The sequence below is a fragment of the Cavenderia fasciculata genome, assembly GCF_000203815.1.
Source record: "Cavenderia fasciculata unplaced genomic scaffold Scf_Dfasci-G-o-80e12.f1-5, whole genome shotgun sequence".
Classification (NCBI taxonomy): Eukaryota; Evosea; class Eumycetozoa; order Acytosteliales; family Cavenderiaceae; genus Cavenderia; species Cavenderia fasciculata.
In genome coordinates, this window is record NW_004457735.1 from 2224603 (window position 1) to 2242267 (window position 17665).

The 17665-nt window shown below is 35.6% G+C and overlaps 8 protein-coding genes across 8 annotated transcripts; 6 read left to right on the top strand and 2 right to left on the bottom strand.

The window, feature by feature from the left end:
• Positions 1 to 120: 120 nt before the first annotated feature.
• Positions 121 to 561, top strand: mlcB (myoB light chain; the record flags this gene model as incomplete). The annotated part of the gene is made up of 3 exons (XM_004361345.1): positions 121 to 123; positions 199 to 321; positions 466 to 561. 3 exons carry the CDS (start codon positions 121 to 123, stop codon positions 559 to 561), a joined length of 222 nt encoding a protein of 73 aa, XP_004361402.1.
• A 701-nt stretch (positions 562 to 1262) lies between these two features.
• On the top strand, positions 1263 to 5083 carry pgtB (putative glycosyltransferase; the record flags this gene model as incomplete). The annotated part of the gene is made up of 2 exons (XM_004361346.1): positions 1263 to 2192; positions 2273 to 5083. The coding sequence occupies 2 exons, from the start codon at positions 1263 to 1265 to the stop codon at positions 5081 to 5083; spliced, it is 3741 nt and encodes a 1246-aa protein (XP_004361403.1).
• A 60-nt stretch (positions 5084 to 5143) lies between these two features.
• nat9 (N-acetyltransferase 9) lies at positions 5144 to 5916 on the bottom strand (the record flags this gene model as incomplete). Its single annotated transcript, XM_004361347.1, has 3 exons — positions 5144 to 5583; positions 5647 to 5806; positions 5890 to 5916. 3 exons carry the CDS (start codon positions 5914 to 5916, stop codon positions 5144 to 5146), a joined length of 627 nt encoding a protein of 208 aa, XP_004361404.1.
• A 272-nt stretch (positions 5917 to 6188) lies between these two features.
• Positions 6189 to 8120, top strand: DFA_05687 (uncharacterized protein; the record flags this gene model as incomplete). Its single annotated transcript, XM_004361348.1, has 3 exons — positions 6189 to 6231; positions 6252 to 6402; positions 6449 to 8120. 3 exons carry the CDS (start codon positions 6189 to 6191, stop codon positions 8118 to 8120), a joined length of 1866 nt encoding a protein of 621 aa, XP_004361405.1.
• Positions 8121 to 9097: 977 nt separating this feature from the next.
• DFA_05688 (uncharacterized protein) lies at positions 9098 to 9785 on the top strand (the record flags this gene model as incomplete). Its single annotated transcript, XM_004361349.1, has 2 exons — positions 9098 to 9168; positions 9578 to 9785. The coding sequence occupies 2 exons, from the start codon at positions 9098 to 9100 to the stop codon at positions 9783 to 9785; spliced, it is 279 nt and encodes a 92-aa protein (XP_004361406.1).
• Positions 9786 to 11404: 1619 nt separating this feature from the next.
• Positions 11405 to 13475, top strand: DFA_05689 (putative transmembrane protein; the record flags this gene model as incomplete). Its single annotated transcript, XM_004361350.1, has 2 exons — positions 11405 to 11620; positions 11703 to 13475. 2 exons carry the CDS (start codon positions 11405 to 11407, stop codon positions 13473 to 13475), a joined length of 1989 nt encoding a protein of 662 aa, XP_004361407.1.
• Positions 13476 to 14186: 711 nt separating this feature from the next.
• On the top strand, positions 14187 to 15868 carry psmC2 (26S proteasome ATPase 2 subunit; the record flags this gene model as incomplete). Its single annotated transcript, XM_004361351.1, has 5 exons — positions 14187 to 14279; positions 14476 to 14649; positions 14742 to 14881; positions 14990 to 15198; positions 15222 to 15868. The coding sequence occupies 5 exons, from the start codon at positions 14187 to 14189 to the stop codon at positions 15866 to 15868; spliced, it is 1263 nt and encodes a 420-aa protein (XP_004361408.1).
• A 222-nt stretch (positions 15869 to 16090) lies between these two features.
• Positions 16091 to 16932, bottom strand: DFA_05691 (uncharacterized protein; the record flags this gene model as incomplete). The annotated part of the gene is made up of 2 exons (XM_004361352.1): positions 16091 to 16429; positions 16498 to 16932. 2 exons carry the CDS (start codon positions 16930 to 16932, stop codon positions 16091 to 16093), a joined length of 774 nt encoding a protein of 257 aa, XP_004361409.1.
• Between the last annotated feature and the right edge of the window lie 733 nt (positions 16933 to 17665).

The following is a 17665-nucleotide window of genomic DNA, read 5'->3' on the forward strand; positions in this document are numbered from 1 at the left end:
ATAAATGGGTTCTCCTCCAACTTGATTTTTTTTTTTTCTTTGTGACAAAGATATCTTAACTCTCCTCATCAGAAAACAATTTTATTCTTACCCTAAAACTATAATTTCATACCTATCATAATGGTAATGACGAATAACTATAAAGATAGGTTCACTTACAGTTACTAACCATTATGTCTGTCTCTATCATTATAACAGTCAGACGAAAAATCACAATTAATCGAAGCTTTCTATAACTTTGACCATGACTATGATGGTTTTGTAAGCGTTGAAGAGTTCCGTGGTATTTTAAGAGATGGTCTTCCAATGCCAGAACCAGAGGTAAGAGAGAGAGAGAGAGAGAGGGAGAGAGAGAGATAGAGAAAGAGAAAGAAGGAAGAGAAAAGAGAGAACAAATGCATCAATCAATCAAAAAGTAAAAGTAGTTGTACTAATCCTAATATCTTCCATCTATCTACTATACAGATTCAAGAATTTTTAGCAGCAGCTGATCCAAACAATACAGGTTTCATTGATTACAAGGCATTCGCTGCCATGTTATACTCTGTCGATGAATCCTAAGACATTCACCAAATCACATTATTTATTTAATATAGCATCACAACTAGATAGATGATGATATGTTTCAATTTTGTAATAATAATAAACACTCACTGCCAAAATAATATATATATAATACGTACATAGCATAGCAATCAAACAAACTCGATCTCTCTCTACCTTTGACATACAGATACACATACGATACGAAGATAGAGAGTATGGTTTCGTAGTCTGTCTATCATACAAACCTATCTTACTCGTTGTAGTGGTTAGTGTGGTGTATGGTGGTTTTTAATATAATTGGTTTGTGAAAAAAATAGTGGAAGAAAATGGAAATACTACAAACCTGTTTTTAATACTTTTATTAATAATTTATTATTTTGCCAATGAAATGGTAAATAGATCCGACTACACTACACTACATTACCCTATGGTTGATGGGGGATAGCCAGCTTGTTGTTTGTGTACACTGCACACACACACACACAGCTATAGCTAGCCAGCTGATTGATTGTGATGATTAGACTGATTTATATTTTATTCCCTTTTTTTTTATTCTTACGATAATAATAATATAATATAATATATATTTCTACTACTTCTCTATACTCTAGTCACCATCATCATCATCATCATCATATATACATACATTTATATATATTAAAAAAGAGATAGGATAGAAATAATAGATGATTAATTAAAAAAAAAGAAAAAAAGAGATGATATTTAAAATATTAAAAAGAAATATAGTTAGTGTTTTAATTATATTTTCATTGTTGTTACAAGTATTTGTTATATTTAAATATTCATCTATATCATTTTCATCGTCTGCTGATGGACGTAATCATCATAATGGACAACACCCAAAGGTTGTAACGATGGGTAATGATTGGGAGGTTACTCAGATGGATCAGGTAGCAGGGTTACACCCCGAATCGATTCTAAAGAGTAGAAAGGAGTTTTTTGGATACAGTAAAGTGTCGCTGCCAGATGCCAATCTACCACCGTTGTGTCGTCAACCACCCAACATTCAAGAATGTGAAGGCAAGCATCACTACACACCCGTCGTCACACCGTCACCTGTGCTAGATCCCGAAAAGATGAATTATACGCTTTTGCCAAGCTCACCTCTACGTGCAGTCTATGGATATAGACCCGATCCCAATGACGACGAAGAACCACTCGTCTCTATTCTCACGGCCTTTTACAATATCGGGCCAATCATTCACGAGACTGCCAAGTGTGTCTTGTCACAGTCGCTTCAACGATTCCAATGGATCATCATCAACGATGGGTCCCCCAACAAAACTCTTGTCCATGAATCACTCGATCGGTACAGAGAGATGGCTCAAAACGACTCTCGTATCCTCGTCGTCGATCTAGTTCAAAATGCCGGTCTCCCAGGTGCTCGTAACGAAGGTCTTCGCTTTGCCAAAGGTAAATACGTACTGTCACTCGATCCCGATGATATGATCGAGTCAACATACCTTGAAAAGGCTGTATGGTTCTTGGAAACAAATCCTCAATACACTCTTATGAATGCATGGTCTGTTGGGTTTGGCCATAAAGAATATATGTGGACAAAGGGTTTTCAACATGGTGATATTAATTTAAAAGAAAATTATATTACTGTTGCTACTGTTATGAAAGTAAGTAAAAAAAAGGAAAAGAAAATAGAAAAAAAGATATAAAACATTTAATATTTATTTAATATTTATTTTCTGTTTAGACAAAAGTATTAAAAGAAATTGGAGGATTTGATTCAAATTTAAGAACGGGTATGGAAGATTGGGATTTATGGATGAGAATGGCAAATAATGGACATTGGGGAAAGACAATGGAGGAGTTTCATTTTTGGTATAGAGTCAGTCCCCCAGGTAAATGGGCATCGATTTACAATGAAACAAAGTTTAATGAATTCCATTCAAATCAAAAGAAAAAGTATGCAACTGCATTTAGTCAAGGTGTACCAAAACTAAAAGTTGAACCACAGGATAAAATGGAGTCTGTCGTTGACGTTATACCATTCCGTAACAAATTGACAAAATGTAGACGTCGTATTCTATTGATCATACCATATATGGAGGTTGGTGGTGCCGATCAATTTAATTATAATATGGCTCAAGGTTTGGCATTGGATGGTTGGGAGGTATCGATTGCAGCCAACAAGGAAGCTGCCAACAAATGGTTACCTGAATTTACACGTGTCACTCCAGATATCTTTATCATGCCTCGTTTTATTCGTACGACTGATCAAACAAGATTCCTTACCTATCTCATCAAATCTCGTGATTTCGATGTAGTTTTTCTTTCCAATTCAGAGGGTGCCTATCATTATCTGTCATATCTACGTGCAAATGCTCCTGGTCCTGCCTATGTCGACTATACTCACTCTGAGACACCCAAGTGGAAGAATGGAGGGTATGCAAGATACAGTGCTGGTTCGGAACCAATGTTGGATCGTTCCATCTACGCCAGTGAGAACCTACGTCAGTCGTGTATTTCAATTGGACACAACCACAACAAGACAGCAACCGTATTGATTGGTATCGACTCTGAAAAGTACATTCCACATCCAGAAAACAAGGCAGCGGTCAGAAAGGAGTTTGGATTCCCCGATGACGTACTTTTGATCGTCTATGTATCACGTTTGGAGCACGAGAAACAACCAGAAGTGTTTGCAGAGGTGTTGCGTAGACTCGATGCTGAAGGACACGATTTCCGTGCCATATCAATTGGTGGCGGACAATTGTTTGATCAACTCAACGACACTCTACATCAAAACAATCTACAAGACAAGGTTAGGTTATTGGGAACTATTACAAACAATCGTGTATCCTATTATGTATCTGGATCCGATCTATTCTTCCTGCCAAGTAAAATCGAAGGTATTTCATTGGCCATTTATGAAGCCATGTCACAAGGAGTGATGGCTGTATCGGCCAAAGTTGGTGGACAAGCAGAACTGGTGACACCCGATGTAGGATACCTTGTCAAGCCAGGAACACCAACTGAAGTCGATGAATACACTGCCATCTTGACTGAATTGGCAGACAATAGAGAAAAGGTACTTGAAATGGGTCGATTGTCACGTGCCAAGATTCTCAATGGTTTCAGTGTACACGATACCATTCTCAAGTTGGAAAAAGAGTTTTGTTACGCTTCTATTGCCAGTCGATTCACTACACCACTTTACAACAACACGTTGATATCAAGATTGGCCAATGAAGTATCTGTACTGGGATACGAGTATGAAAGAGAGATTGAAGCTGGTTTGCCAGTATGGAACGAGTTACAAGCGACAATCAAACGATGCACACCACCTCCTCCACCAAAGATGGAAAGTGTCAAGCGTATCTCACCCTATCCCGACCATACTCCAGATGATGTTCTCTTTGGTATGCAACTTACCAAGCTTCGTCCAGTCTATGACATTTTCGAAGAGAAAAAGGTTGATAGAAAGTTAAAGATTGTTCTCAAGGATTTCCAAGAGCAACATGTACGTCGTAACCCTCGGTTTGCCGATGACAAGTTTAACCACAATGACTTTCTCCATCCACTCAATCACGAAGTTGATAATTGGGACGATGACATACCCTACCCATTCACACAACAAGAGTATCTAGTCTATTTGGACAATGTATTTATTGGTAGTGGTGAGTCTGGTACTATATTTGATTATGAACGTGTGTTTACATTACGTAATAGAAACAATCAAATATTTACTCTCCCCTCTGAAGAGTACAAGAGTTGTGAGATACACAGCTACAAATCAGTCATTCATCTTTTACAGAGATATTTCTCGTTTGGTAACTTTATTTTTGACCAATTGCCAAAGCTTCATTTGGCATGGGACGAACTCAATGAAAACAACTATACTCGTGTTATGGTTCCAAACACCCCTTTTGCTCGTGCAACCATGGAACAATTACTCAGACTCCCCTCTGAAAAGATCATCTATTATAATCCAGGTGAAGGATGGAATCCATGTAAAATCTATTTTGTCGAACAACTATTACTACCAACTCCCATTCCACCAGGACACCCACCCAAAGAGATGATCCAAGGTCTTCGTAATATCATCTACCGAGTCAATGATATTCCACAAGATAGAGTAGATCCTGATCGAAAGTTCCTTCTCTATTGTAGTCGTATCAACTCTGCCAACAATCAACGTCGTGTAGAAAATGAATATGATGTTTTGGATACAATCAAAAACACACTTCCAGACTATGAAATACTCTTTTGGGATGGACAAGAAACACTCAACCAAACAATGGCACATTGGGCATCCATCTCATCGGTCATTGTCGGTATGACTGGTAGCAATTTAGCACCCATTCTAGCAGCACGTCCCAACACAAAGGTAATTGAATTTATGCACGAGAATCCATGGCTCTCTTACTGGGCTGCCTCTGAATCACTTGGACTTGAACATTGGATGTTACCAGTCAAAGGTTTCACTCATGAATCTCCTACCGTCACCATTCAATTGGATGATTTATCAAAATTATTAAAGAAATCGATAGCAGAAAATTAAAAAGTAATAAAATAAAAGTTAATATTTAATATTTATATTTATTTATTTCTTTTTTCTATTTTATATTTGATCCCAAGATTTAAATAATAAATTATTATTTAGTTGAATTGTAAATTTATCGATTAAAGGTTGATTGATTTCTAATATTAAATTTACTTCTTTAAATACATTGACTTGACCTCTTTGTTGGAACCCTATTCTTTTGAATAATTCGATTGATGCTTGATTTGATTCACCAATCTTGACGATAAACATTTTGGTGAGATGTGATAGACTAGTCATTGCATAGTACATCATGATATCAATAGCTTCTCTTCCCATTCCCTTTCGACGACACGATGATTCAGCAATCATAATCTCCAATTCTGCAGTTCCTTCATCTTCAAAATCATTATAAAATATATTGATATCACCAATCATTGCTTCTATCGATCGTTCTTTTATATTATCATATTCATCGGCTTTTATCTTTGATTTATCAAGTATAATAAATGTACATTCTAAACAACAAAAAATTAATAAATTTAGTAATCAATCAAACCAAGTACGACTATCTAACATACTCTTTGGATCAGTATACCAACTATCTTGATTTTCATATTCCTCTTCAAGTGTTAATAAATCACTTGCAGTCAAGTCTCTAATCTCTTCGCTTTGCATCCATTGATGATATCTTTCAACATGTATTGATTTATATGGTACTAGTATAACTTTGTCACCGACCTATCGTAACCAATAATAAATGATTAGCTTTTCTGAAAAGTGAGGAGGAGGAGGAACCTCTTTGTTAACAAACAACAACATACAATGACAGTATTTGAATTGATCTTCATTTTTGGTTTAATTTAATTTTAATTAACAAACAAAGAATGACAGGCTAAAATCATGATCGTAACACGCTAATCTTCATTTTTTTGCATTCGATGAACAAAGATATCTCCATCTTAACCAATCAAAAAAATCAAGTACGAGGATATCATGACTACACGACCAAAAATGAAGCTACAACCACTACTAAAGTAGCAACAACCTTTAAAGTAATAACATTAACACTTAAATATTCAAGACCTCTAGAGTAGAGAGAGAGAGAGAGTTCATAATTATTATGTACACAACTAACATTAAATATACATACACCCTACATCATAGTTTGTTATAAATATAAAAGAGTATGAAAAGAAATTGTTTCATTGCATGGATAGCTATATTGGTGGCCATTGTGCTTGGTTTATTGTACATTCTACTATCAAGATTCTTGCCGATGGATTATGTATCGATAGAGGTGATACCTGCATCAATGTTGAATGGACAAGTAGAGGGTAACTTTAAAGCACACCTATCACCAGACCGTGGTGTGTTTAATAGGATATTCTTTCGGTACGATTGGGCATTCTCTGACACTGACACGGTGCGTGATGGTTCATCACAACAACTACACAACTTTAACGGTACGACATGGCACAATGCAACGGTTACTGTTAGTCGTCGTATCCCAGGTAATAGTGTAAACTCCTCCATCACTCTATCATGGTATACTCTTGGTAACAATACTGTTATCATCCCTGCCAACTCTATACAATCTATGAGTAATCTTACCTCTCTGACTACTACACTCATTTGGCCAGATAATATGATTACACCTCCGTCACCCGGTATGATTATAGCCGGAAATGATAATGGTGGTTTCGTAAACACCATCACCCAAGTTGTATCCTACTCAAATGTATCAAGAGTTGCCACAATCATTACAGGTAATGCATCTATCGCAGATGTCTTCTCTGATGCATTTCTTGCCGGTAACCCACAGTTTGCTCCCGTCAATATTTCAGGTGAATCAAATTCGTCGTCGTCGTCGTTCCAAAGAGCATCATTTGTCAACCAACAACAGTCATCGTCATCATTGTCATCAGCAGCAAGTACAGCATGGTCTAATATCCTCAAGTTTTTGTGGAAGGATCATTCCTTTACAATTGATGGATCTGCATCGGCATCGATTGATTTTGATCCGACACTATCATTCTCTCCCAACTTGTATCATCGTATTGTTATCTCGGGACATACCTTTCAAGAAGTTACATTGGTTGCAGAGGGTGAACTAACTGTAGGGTTCATGTTGTATGTGCAGACTGCTGGATCACTCACCATCACACCTTGGTCGTACGAATATAGTCCTCCAAATATACTTGGTATCATCACACTACCAGTACTCAACATTCCACTTGTCGTCAATTGGCACGTCACATTTGGTGTCTCACTATCAGTGTCTATGCAAGAGAGCTTTAGTATGGGTGCAACCGATACATTCAATGCTGTGCTAGGTGCATCGTATACAAAGACCGATGGATTCAACTCGATCAGTTCATTCCAGAGTAATCCAATCCTAACACCTTTAAATAGTCATGCCAACTCTTGTTCGGCAGCTGTTGCAACTACTGTCGGTGCAGGCATCACTTTTACAATGTTTGGTATTACTCCACAATTGGCTATTGATTTACAAGCAGGTCTACAATTATCACGTACCTTTAATGCACAGTATTCAATGTGTCCGTGTGTATCTGCATTTGGAAACAAACAAATAGCGAATCAACTTAGTTTTGTTTGGGGACCGACAGTGTCACTCACACTACTCATCTTTTCCAAGTCATGGGATATATATCCACAATCAAATACTCTTGTTAGTACATGTGATGACGCAATCGCCGACACATGTGGAAGTTGCTATTGTCAAAGTTTATGGAAGTGTTGTCCATGGGCATATTGTCCAATTTGGCTGAAATATCAGTGTCTATGTATGCTTAGATACGATGGCAAGGGTGTATGTGCCCAAAATGATTACTGTCCGAATTATACGTGTCGTACCGATTCAGATTGTCCCAGTGACTACACTTGTATCATCTCTCAAAACTGTAATCCAAAGAATCAATGTGTACAAAAGTGTGGTCAGGTACAAGACAGTACTAGTATGACAGCTAATTTTATTGCAATAGAAGGTGGTGGTGGAAATACATCCCGTGTTTTAATTTATAATGATGAATGATAAATGTGCACATATTAAATAAATAATAAATAATAAGTATAAAACAAAGCAAGAATTTCAAAAAGACGAGTAAAAGATAAAAAGACGAAAGAATGATCATTTTCGAGTACAGTAGTTTTTTTTCAGATTAGAAAGAGAGATATTATCTATCTTGATTGTTTGTGATTATCTTTTCTTATGAGATATATCTACGATCAGTTTGATTGTTTGAAATCTCTCTAGAGATTAAAAATAATTTGATTTGTTCTTTTTCTAAAAGTGTCTTTTGTCCGATAAGAATGCATCTATCGTCACTTCATCCTTGTTTCAGCCATCACCCAATTCATTTAGAGAAAATGAATAACTTGCGAACCGCTCAAGCGAGAAGGCAAGGGTTCATAATGGCTGTCTTCAGTACGATTAATATTTGTTTTCGCTTTTCGTTGGTCAAAGGTCCTTTCTCCACCCACATTTTATGAAAGCTTTCAAGTAATCATAATGAAGCCAGCCCTACATACATATCCAATACAATGGGAATGAGAATGAGAGAAAATAACTACTTGTTCAAGAATTCATTCAAGCTCTAGATTTGATCGAAACTGGGATATTATTAATATCGACGTTCTTGTTGTTGTGTAAAACAAACCTCTTTAAACAACGAAAAAAAACATTACCTTTTTAATTAATAAAGAGAGATCTAGAATGATGACGTTACCTTACTTCATCCCCCAGAGATAAAAATATCTTGATAGATCTAAAGAAAGTGACATCACATCAATTGTGTGTTCTTAATTTGTACATTGTTGATCTATTTCTTGTCTGTTGGTGTGTTGGTTGGAATGTCCCGATGACACAATATCAACTAAATATATTAATTAATTGACCCTAAGAATACCCATCACCCATTAATAAACAACAGTACAACCCAAAAATAAATCCTGTACAACAAAACACTCGACTTTTGAAAAGTCATCCACAACTATGCAATCGAAAAAAACATGGCAGTTGCGGAGGCAGAAGCCCCTCAAAACGAGTTAAAAAACAGTTGGATTTGGCCATCCCCTTCTGAGTTTTTTTGGAATGCGTGATGGTGTAGGCTGCGCACGATCCCCTCTTCTGCATTTTGCACCTATTCTGCTTTGCAGAGCTTTTATTTTTATCTTTCGGTTAAGGTCCTGTCCGCGGCATATAGTGTCGCTTTATAAACACTCATGCGTCCATTCATTTTGGTAGTGATACATAGGTAAACATATTTATATATATACAACAGAAGAAACAACATATAACGAGAACAACAACAACAACAACGACGAAGACACAGACAGAGACATATATCTTCGGTCCGTTTAAGAACCATTGTTGATTATTCTTTATTCTTTTTTTGTTGTTCTTAAGAAGGGGTTCAATTCCCGCATATCCATATCACACAACACACAATCAAATCTATTATTATTATCAACGTTTTTTTACTTTTTTAGACATCGCTGTTGCGAAGATCTCCAAACCAACCAAACAAACAAACAAACAATACCCACACTTTTTCGTGTGCCACCACCAACTCCATCTTCATCTTATCGTTCATTGTCATTGTCCAATACCCAGACAAACAAACAACAAATCTACAATAACAATTATTATAATTATAATAATCAAACAATCATTGTCCAACAACAACAAACAAGGTAGGTTCGTTTGTTCATTCATTGTATTCAATCAAGCAAGAGTAGACAACGACGGTAAGACAAGACAACAACACCAATTATTATTAGTACTACTTGGCGATGATGGACACGGACACCATCCCCGTAAAAAAAAAAGGAGAGGAGGGGCTCGCAACGAGAAAATGATCACTACTGTTGCGTATTGGGTACATGTACAAAAAAACAAAAAACTTGTGGTGGTTCACGTGTTTTGAGAACAAAACGCAACAGGGTCTGTGCGCTCCCTTTTTGTTGGATGACGATATCAAATTAATTAATCAAACTGGCTGGATTAATTTATATATCTCCGCGTTATCCGTTTCGCAGGGCGTTTCTTCTTCTTGTGTTTTGTTGTGTTGTTCATATTCTCACAATCATTTTTCATACATCCTGCAAAGCAACAGCAAACCTTCTTCCTCTACACAAAGATGCCGGTGGTACCTTCGCTTTGAATTCGCTGTTATTCATCAACCCACTTCTCCTCCACCCAACTTCTATTTTCTATTTAAACTACTTGTCCATTTTATATTTTATATGATTGATTAGTTGGTACTACTATTTATATAAATAACAACAACAATACATACATTGAAAAAGTCAACCTTCCTTCAACCCAAGTTACAAACCTTCAACACAACCAACAACCAACATCCCGATATCATTCGACACCCACTTTTACAAAAAGACTTTGGTTTTTGCATTGGGAAGTAGGAAGGAAGTAGTCAGTAGGTGTTTGATACTAGTGGTCGTATACAAAGAGATCGAATCGATTCACCATTCATTCATTCATTCATTCATATTCTTCAACGAAACATCAACATCAACAAAACATCTAAAAGTAGTATTTTATATATCACATACATATTCTCTCTATTTTTGTGCACACTGTGTCGACTACTTCTACTAGAACCTTGTTTGTTTACTGTTCGATCACAGTATTCATCAGATGTATAGTGCTGCTCGATAACTTTTTTTGTTTTCTCGACTGTTCAATCAAACAGACAGAACAGATCTGGGTTGTGGTTGGCCCACACCACAAAACACAACTTCAAGAAGGGGTGATTCGAGGTGCTGGGTTTTTTAGAATGCGGAACACCCCCAGCACCTCCTGGCCTGATGTTAATGGTTTGGTTGGGGGTGTTCTGATGGTACCAGTACCCAACTTTATGCATTCATTTGTGCACCATAAACAAACCTTTATAAAAACCTCCACATTTCTTTAAATAACAACAACACACACAGAGATAGTGTTTATTTTTAATTAATCAATACTGTCGTTGATAGCCTCTACTTCTTTTTTTATATAATATATATATAATATATACAACTCTCACATCGTGGCATTATACAATTCTATTGTAACCAACATCATCAACACCATCATTCATACAGGGAATCAAACCAATCTTTTGTATAACCCACAACACAACAACCACAATAGTATTGTTTCCCCTTTGTACACTTTCTTTTAATCTTATTCCATTTCATTGGTGTTGTTGTTGTTGTTGTTGATACACCCCACACAAAATCTACTATTTATTTATATATATTGACTCTTTTGTAATTTAATTTTCCAACTCAACAAATATAGATTTTTTTTAAAAAATGGAAGAAGATAATAATATCGATTCCAATCCTATAACTCCAGCTGGAACTGGAGCTCGTTCAACACCAACAACCCCACGCGGTCAAATATCAAGTCCAAGTGACATAGGATCACCAAATCCATTCAGTGGCGATGAAGATGACAATACTTCAGTATCATCTTCAGAGAGTGAAACTCTTGGAGTTGTCATTCCAACCAAATCAAAACAAGATTTAGTATGTATAAATTGAATATTTATATTTATATTTTAATTTTGGAAAAACAAATTATTTATATATTTATTATTATTTTTGATAGAGTTTAAAAATAGATGAAATTAGAAGATCAAAAGATAATTTCCCATTGGCAGAAGGAGAAAAGAGTGTTAGACTACGTCCAAGAAGTTCAAGTGTAAATGGAGGACAACAAGAAAAAGAAAAAGATACCAACAACAACAACAATAATAATAATAATAATACAAGTAATCAAAATATAGAAGAAATCATTACGGTTAGTGGTGGATCAAGAACACCAAGAAATCCAATGGTTGATTTAACATCGACGATTAAAAAGAGTGATAGTGATTCATCGATTGAAGTCGATGAAGATGATGAAGATGAAGAGGATTATGACGAGAATGATGATGATGCCGACAATGACACGATCAAAAATGAAAAGGGACATACTGAAATGCACGAATTGTCCGAAGACAAGATCAAAGGTCAAAAGGAAAGAGATGAAGCCAAAAAGATTAATAACCGTCGTCTTCAATTGCACTGGGCCACTCATCTTGCCGAAGTGTCATTGGAATATGGAAAGGTTACGATTGTAGCGTTGGTAGCATGCATCATTATGATTATCTTGGCATATGGTTTTTCAACACAGTCTTGGATCAAACGTGGTAATGGAACAACCGACTATTTCTACAAAAACAGTGTGACGGTGTTGACATCGACCTTTTTCATCATTGGTCTTGCCATCTTTACCGGTATCCAGTTTTGGGCGGTCTTTGGTATGAAACGTATGCTACAAACCAAGTTTTACTTGTGGGTGGTGGCAGCGATTGGGTTGTTCCTCGTCGTACCATGGGGTATGAATGCAGGAGACCAATCGTACTGGTACTGGCTCGGTGACGTCTTGTTGTTGATTATTGGATACACTGGATTGTGCTTTGTCATGGGATACGTCGGAAAGAGCTATCAAACCAACCCCGAACGTATCAAAAACGGGTTCGCCTTTCTCGGCACCGAGTTGCTCGTATCTGCCTGTGCTCTTGCATACGGTATGTTTTTGATCCAACTCTACTCCAACTTTTCCAATGTCTCCAAGATTGCATGGCGTCTTTTGGTGCATCCAATCTACTTTGAAATATTCATGATGATTCCAGTACGTCTGCTAGTCACCAAGCAAATGGAACGCAAGGGTGTCAATATTATGCACAGTCTTGCCGTCGTCCATGCACAGGCTCATATCTCCACCCTCGGACGTATGATGATTTCAACTATCAACCAGACCGAGTTTACCATCGTGTCTGTCCTGCTCCTCAATATCGGCAAGCTCGTGTTCCGTTCGTCTGTCCAACTGCGTGACCGTCTCGCCTCCAACATGATCTCCAAGATCACACATCACGAACACAAAGAATCCAAAAAGTTTGTTAGAGCCGTCGGCATGTACACCGAAATGATTATGGAGAACTCGTCCATCCCAGCCTCTGCCTTTACCATGTGGGTATTCTACGATAACCGTGGTCTCTTTTTCTTCCCATACCCCGATGGAGGTACTTTTACCCTCGGCGAGGCTGCTCTCAACTCGTTCATCCAATTGATCGGTGCCTTTGTATTTGATATCATCACTCTATGGATCAACGAGCGTTACTTTGGTCTACCACTCGAACGTGCCTGGAAAAAGATGCGTGAGAATTGGGCTCCCTTCTTTGGCTTCCTCATCTATGGTATTGCCACCATGGGTATGGGTGGTATCATTTGGATGGCTTGCAAACTCCCTCGTTTCGTCACTTGTTCAAGTCACGACGTTTGCAGTTGTAAATTTGTTGAAGATTGTCAAGAATTTATTGATACTCGTTTATCTTAAACAACAACAAAGTATAAACAAACAATCAATCATTATATAACTTTTTTATTTATTTCCAAAAAATTTTCCCCAATATACAACATACATACATACATACATACATACATACATACATACATACATACATACATACATACATACATACATACATATATATTATATATTAATAACCATTAATAATAAGAATCAAAAACCAAACTCAACCAAACAACCAACTATATGATCCAGAATGTAATTTTTCAAAAAGTACCAGAATATATATTTAACAATAATCTCTCAACTTATGGAACAACATACAAACCCAACAACAACCATTTATTGTATTGTTCTATGACAAACACAAACAAAACATTTTACATTTTTTCTATCTTGTGACAGAAAAAGAAACAACCACTTCCTTATCTTCATTATTATGGTTATTATTAATAAAGAGGCATAATAAAATTATTTTTTTCCCCCCCTAAATATATATAATATTTATAATATTATATTCTATTGTCTATATATTTATATTTATAATCATTATTATTACTATTGTGATTGTTGGAAACAAAAGGATGGATGACTTTTTAAAAAATAATTTTTTTTTTTTTTGGTGAATTAATTTTTGAGAGTGTGATGATGTTCAAGCTTCGCAATTTATTTTACTATCTGCTGTAATTTAGAACAAATAATAATAATAATATAATATAGAAATAATAAGAGAATAGAATGGTGAATAAAGAAGATATCGAAGATGATATGATTAATGAAGTCGCACCAAAGGCTTTAGATGAAGGTGATATTGCTTTATTAAAGTCTTATGTAAGTTGTTTTGAAAGAATAGAATAGAATAGAATATAGAACAACTCTCTCTCTCTGCTGAGATGATTATAATAATAATAATAATCATCAGAGAGATCAGATGTTCTTAGATATATATAAATTGTAGTAATAAGAAGAGGAAGAAAGATTACTTACTTGTATTATGATATACTCTTATATTTATATATTTATTTAGGGTGTTGGACCATACACAAAATCAATAAAAGATTTGGAAGATGATATTAAAAAGATGACTGCAAAAGTTAATGAGATTTGTGGTATTAAAGAATCAGATACAGGTATTGCACCACCAAGTCAATGGGATTTAGTTGTAGATAAGACTTCAATCAATGAAGAACCACCTTTGCAAGTATGTGATCACAGATAACAATAGTAGTAGTAGTAGTAGTGATAGTTGTTGTTGTTTACAATATTAATAACTATTATCATCTTATTATTTAGGTTGCAAGATGTACAAAAATTATTAATCCAGGAACACAAAATGCTAAATATATTATTACAGTTAAACAAATTGCAAAGTTTGTTGTAGCTTTGGGTGATAAACTTTCTCCAACTGATGTTGAAGAAGGTATTAGAGTTGGGTAAATATATATAAAGACAAATACAAATAATAGATAGATAAAAAAATGTTATATTAACTCTTTTATATTCTACTTTTTTTTACTTTTTCTATCTATATATATTTTTAGTGTTGATAGAAATAAATATCAAATTCAAATACCATTACCACCAAAGATTGATGCATCAGTAACAATGATGCAAGTAGAAGAGAAACCAGATATTACATACAAAGATGTTGGTGGATGTAAAGAACAAATCGAAAAGTTGAGAGAAGTCGTAGAAATGCCATTGTTGCATCCAGAAAAGTTTGTCAATCTCGGTATCGATCCACCAAAGGGTGTTTGATGTACGGTCCACCAGGTACCGGAAAGACATTGTGTGCTCGTGCCGTTGCCAACCGTACCGACGCTGCATTTGTACGTGTCATTGGTAGTGAATTGGTGCAAAAGTATGTTGGTGAAGGTGCACGTATGGTACGTGATCTCTTCCAAATGGCTCGTTCCAAAAAGGCTTGTATTATCTTTTTCGATGAAGTCGATGCTATCGGTGGTGCCCGTTTCGATGATGGTGCCGGTGGTGACAATGAAGTACAACGTACAATGCTCGAGTTGATCAATCAATTGGATGGTTTTGATCCACGTGGTAACATCAAGGTTCTCATGGCCACCAATCGTCCAGATACCCTCGATCCTGCCCTTCTCCGTCCAGGTCGTCTCGATAGAAAGGTAGAGTTTGGTTTGCCAGACCTCGAAGGTCGTGCTCACATTTTCACCATCCACGCAAAGACAATGAGCTGTTCTCGTGATATTCGTTTCGAACTTTTGGCTCGTCTCTGTCCAAACTCTACAGGTGCCGATATTCGTTCCGTTTGTACAGAAGCCGGTATGTTTGCCATTCGTGCTCGTAGAAAGATCGTCACTGAAAAGGATTTCCTCGAAGCTATCGACAAGGTTATTAAATCTTATGCTAAATTCTCTGCTACTCCAAAGTATATGGTTTACAACTAAAAACAAAAAAACAAAATAATAATAATCATTATTTTAAATTGTTTAATAATCAATTTAATGTATACAATAATAATAATATAATATAAAAAAAAAACCAATACCTTATTCTTTTTAATAAATTCATTAATCTAAAATCAATCAAATAATTAGGAATAATTGGTACGAGTATTAATTATGTACAAAAATGATGGATAATGAAATACAGATAATTCCATCATTTATTTATTTCGATCGGTCGTTTGTTGTCGTTGTAGATGTAGTGATATCTTTCTCTATATATTCTTCTTCTTCTTCCTCATCATTTCCATTGTTGTTCTTTTGTTTTTTAATTGATTGAGGAATGGTATCATCATCATCATTATTATTATTTCCATCATTTCCAAGTTCCAATTCCTCTTCTTGGTCATTATCTTCCAATTGTCTCTTTTTTAATAATCTTTTTAATTCCTTTTTCTTTTTCTTTATATTTGTATAATGTAATAGTTTTGAACATGGATAACATAACATTACTTTAACCAATGCACTCTTTTCAACTTTTGATTCAATGTATGTAAATGGTACCTATAATCATCAATATTGATTAATTAATCAAAAGGGTTATAAGAGAGAGTTTTGGTTTGTTTACATACCTCATAACTATTTAATGAATCATCATTACAAGTACACTTTACATTTGCACACATAAACTGTCCTTTACCACTAATAACCTCTGCTTCTACTCTCCATCGTAGACCTATTTGACCTGTTTTGTATTGTGAGAGATCAATGATGGCATACTCTTTAAACAGTCGATCATAGTACTTTTTAGCCAACTGTTTCTCCCAATTCTCTTGATCGTTGGCATCCTCTTCATCGTCACGTATAAATTGATGATTGTCTCGTAGTACTTGATGATCGGATCGGTATCCTCTATAGTCATACTTTTGTTTCTGTTCTGGTGTCCCATGAAAGTAAAGATAATTACTGATAAACCTTTTATGTTTATCAAGTGATACAGTACTCTTATCACTACTACTACTACTACTACTACTACCTTTCTTTTCTATTTGTTCTTTAGATGTCATTTTGTATACAAATCAAATAATGATGATTGTTCACATTCATTAATCACATCTCTCCAGATGAAAAGTATTTAAAAGAATTCAACAGAATGAAATAATAAGTTTAAGTTAATTGTGATATATAATATATAATATCTATAATTAATTAATGTGTTTGTTTGTTGACAACAAGCTAAGCTCGTAACACGAGATCTACTAATATAAATATCATGGATTAATCAATGGCAATGGGCAATCAACTCGAGTTACGAAAAGGTTTACGACTCTTTCTCCACCTCCACATCTTACCTCGCTATTATTTGATCGTTAGCTAAACCGGTTTGATGCTAAATCCCAAACGGGGTCGTCAGTTGGATCTCTCTAGAGCCAAAAGACTTTACTCGCATGCCTCGCCTTGTTTGGCATCGTAATCGATTACGACAACTACAACAAGCATTTTATTTGAAGAGTGGTTCGAATGAAACCGAGTAAAATATCTGGTCTATGTCACTGTCAATTTAGGTTGATCAGGTGCCATCATCTACTTTTGTAATTTTGTTTAAACAAACACACACGGAACAGATAGACAGATAGGCAGAGAAAGATACAAAATAGTTTAATTAGACAACAGACAGACTTTTAGAATCATCATTTTGAACTCAATCTCTGACTACTATCTGCTTCCAAGGATTATTTATTTATATACTTTATTTATTTTTATATACATTATTTATATACTTTATGTATTTATAGCCTT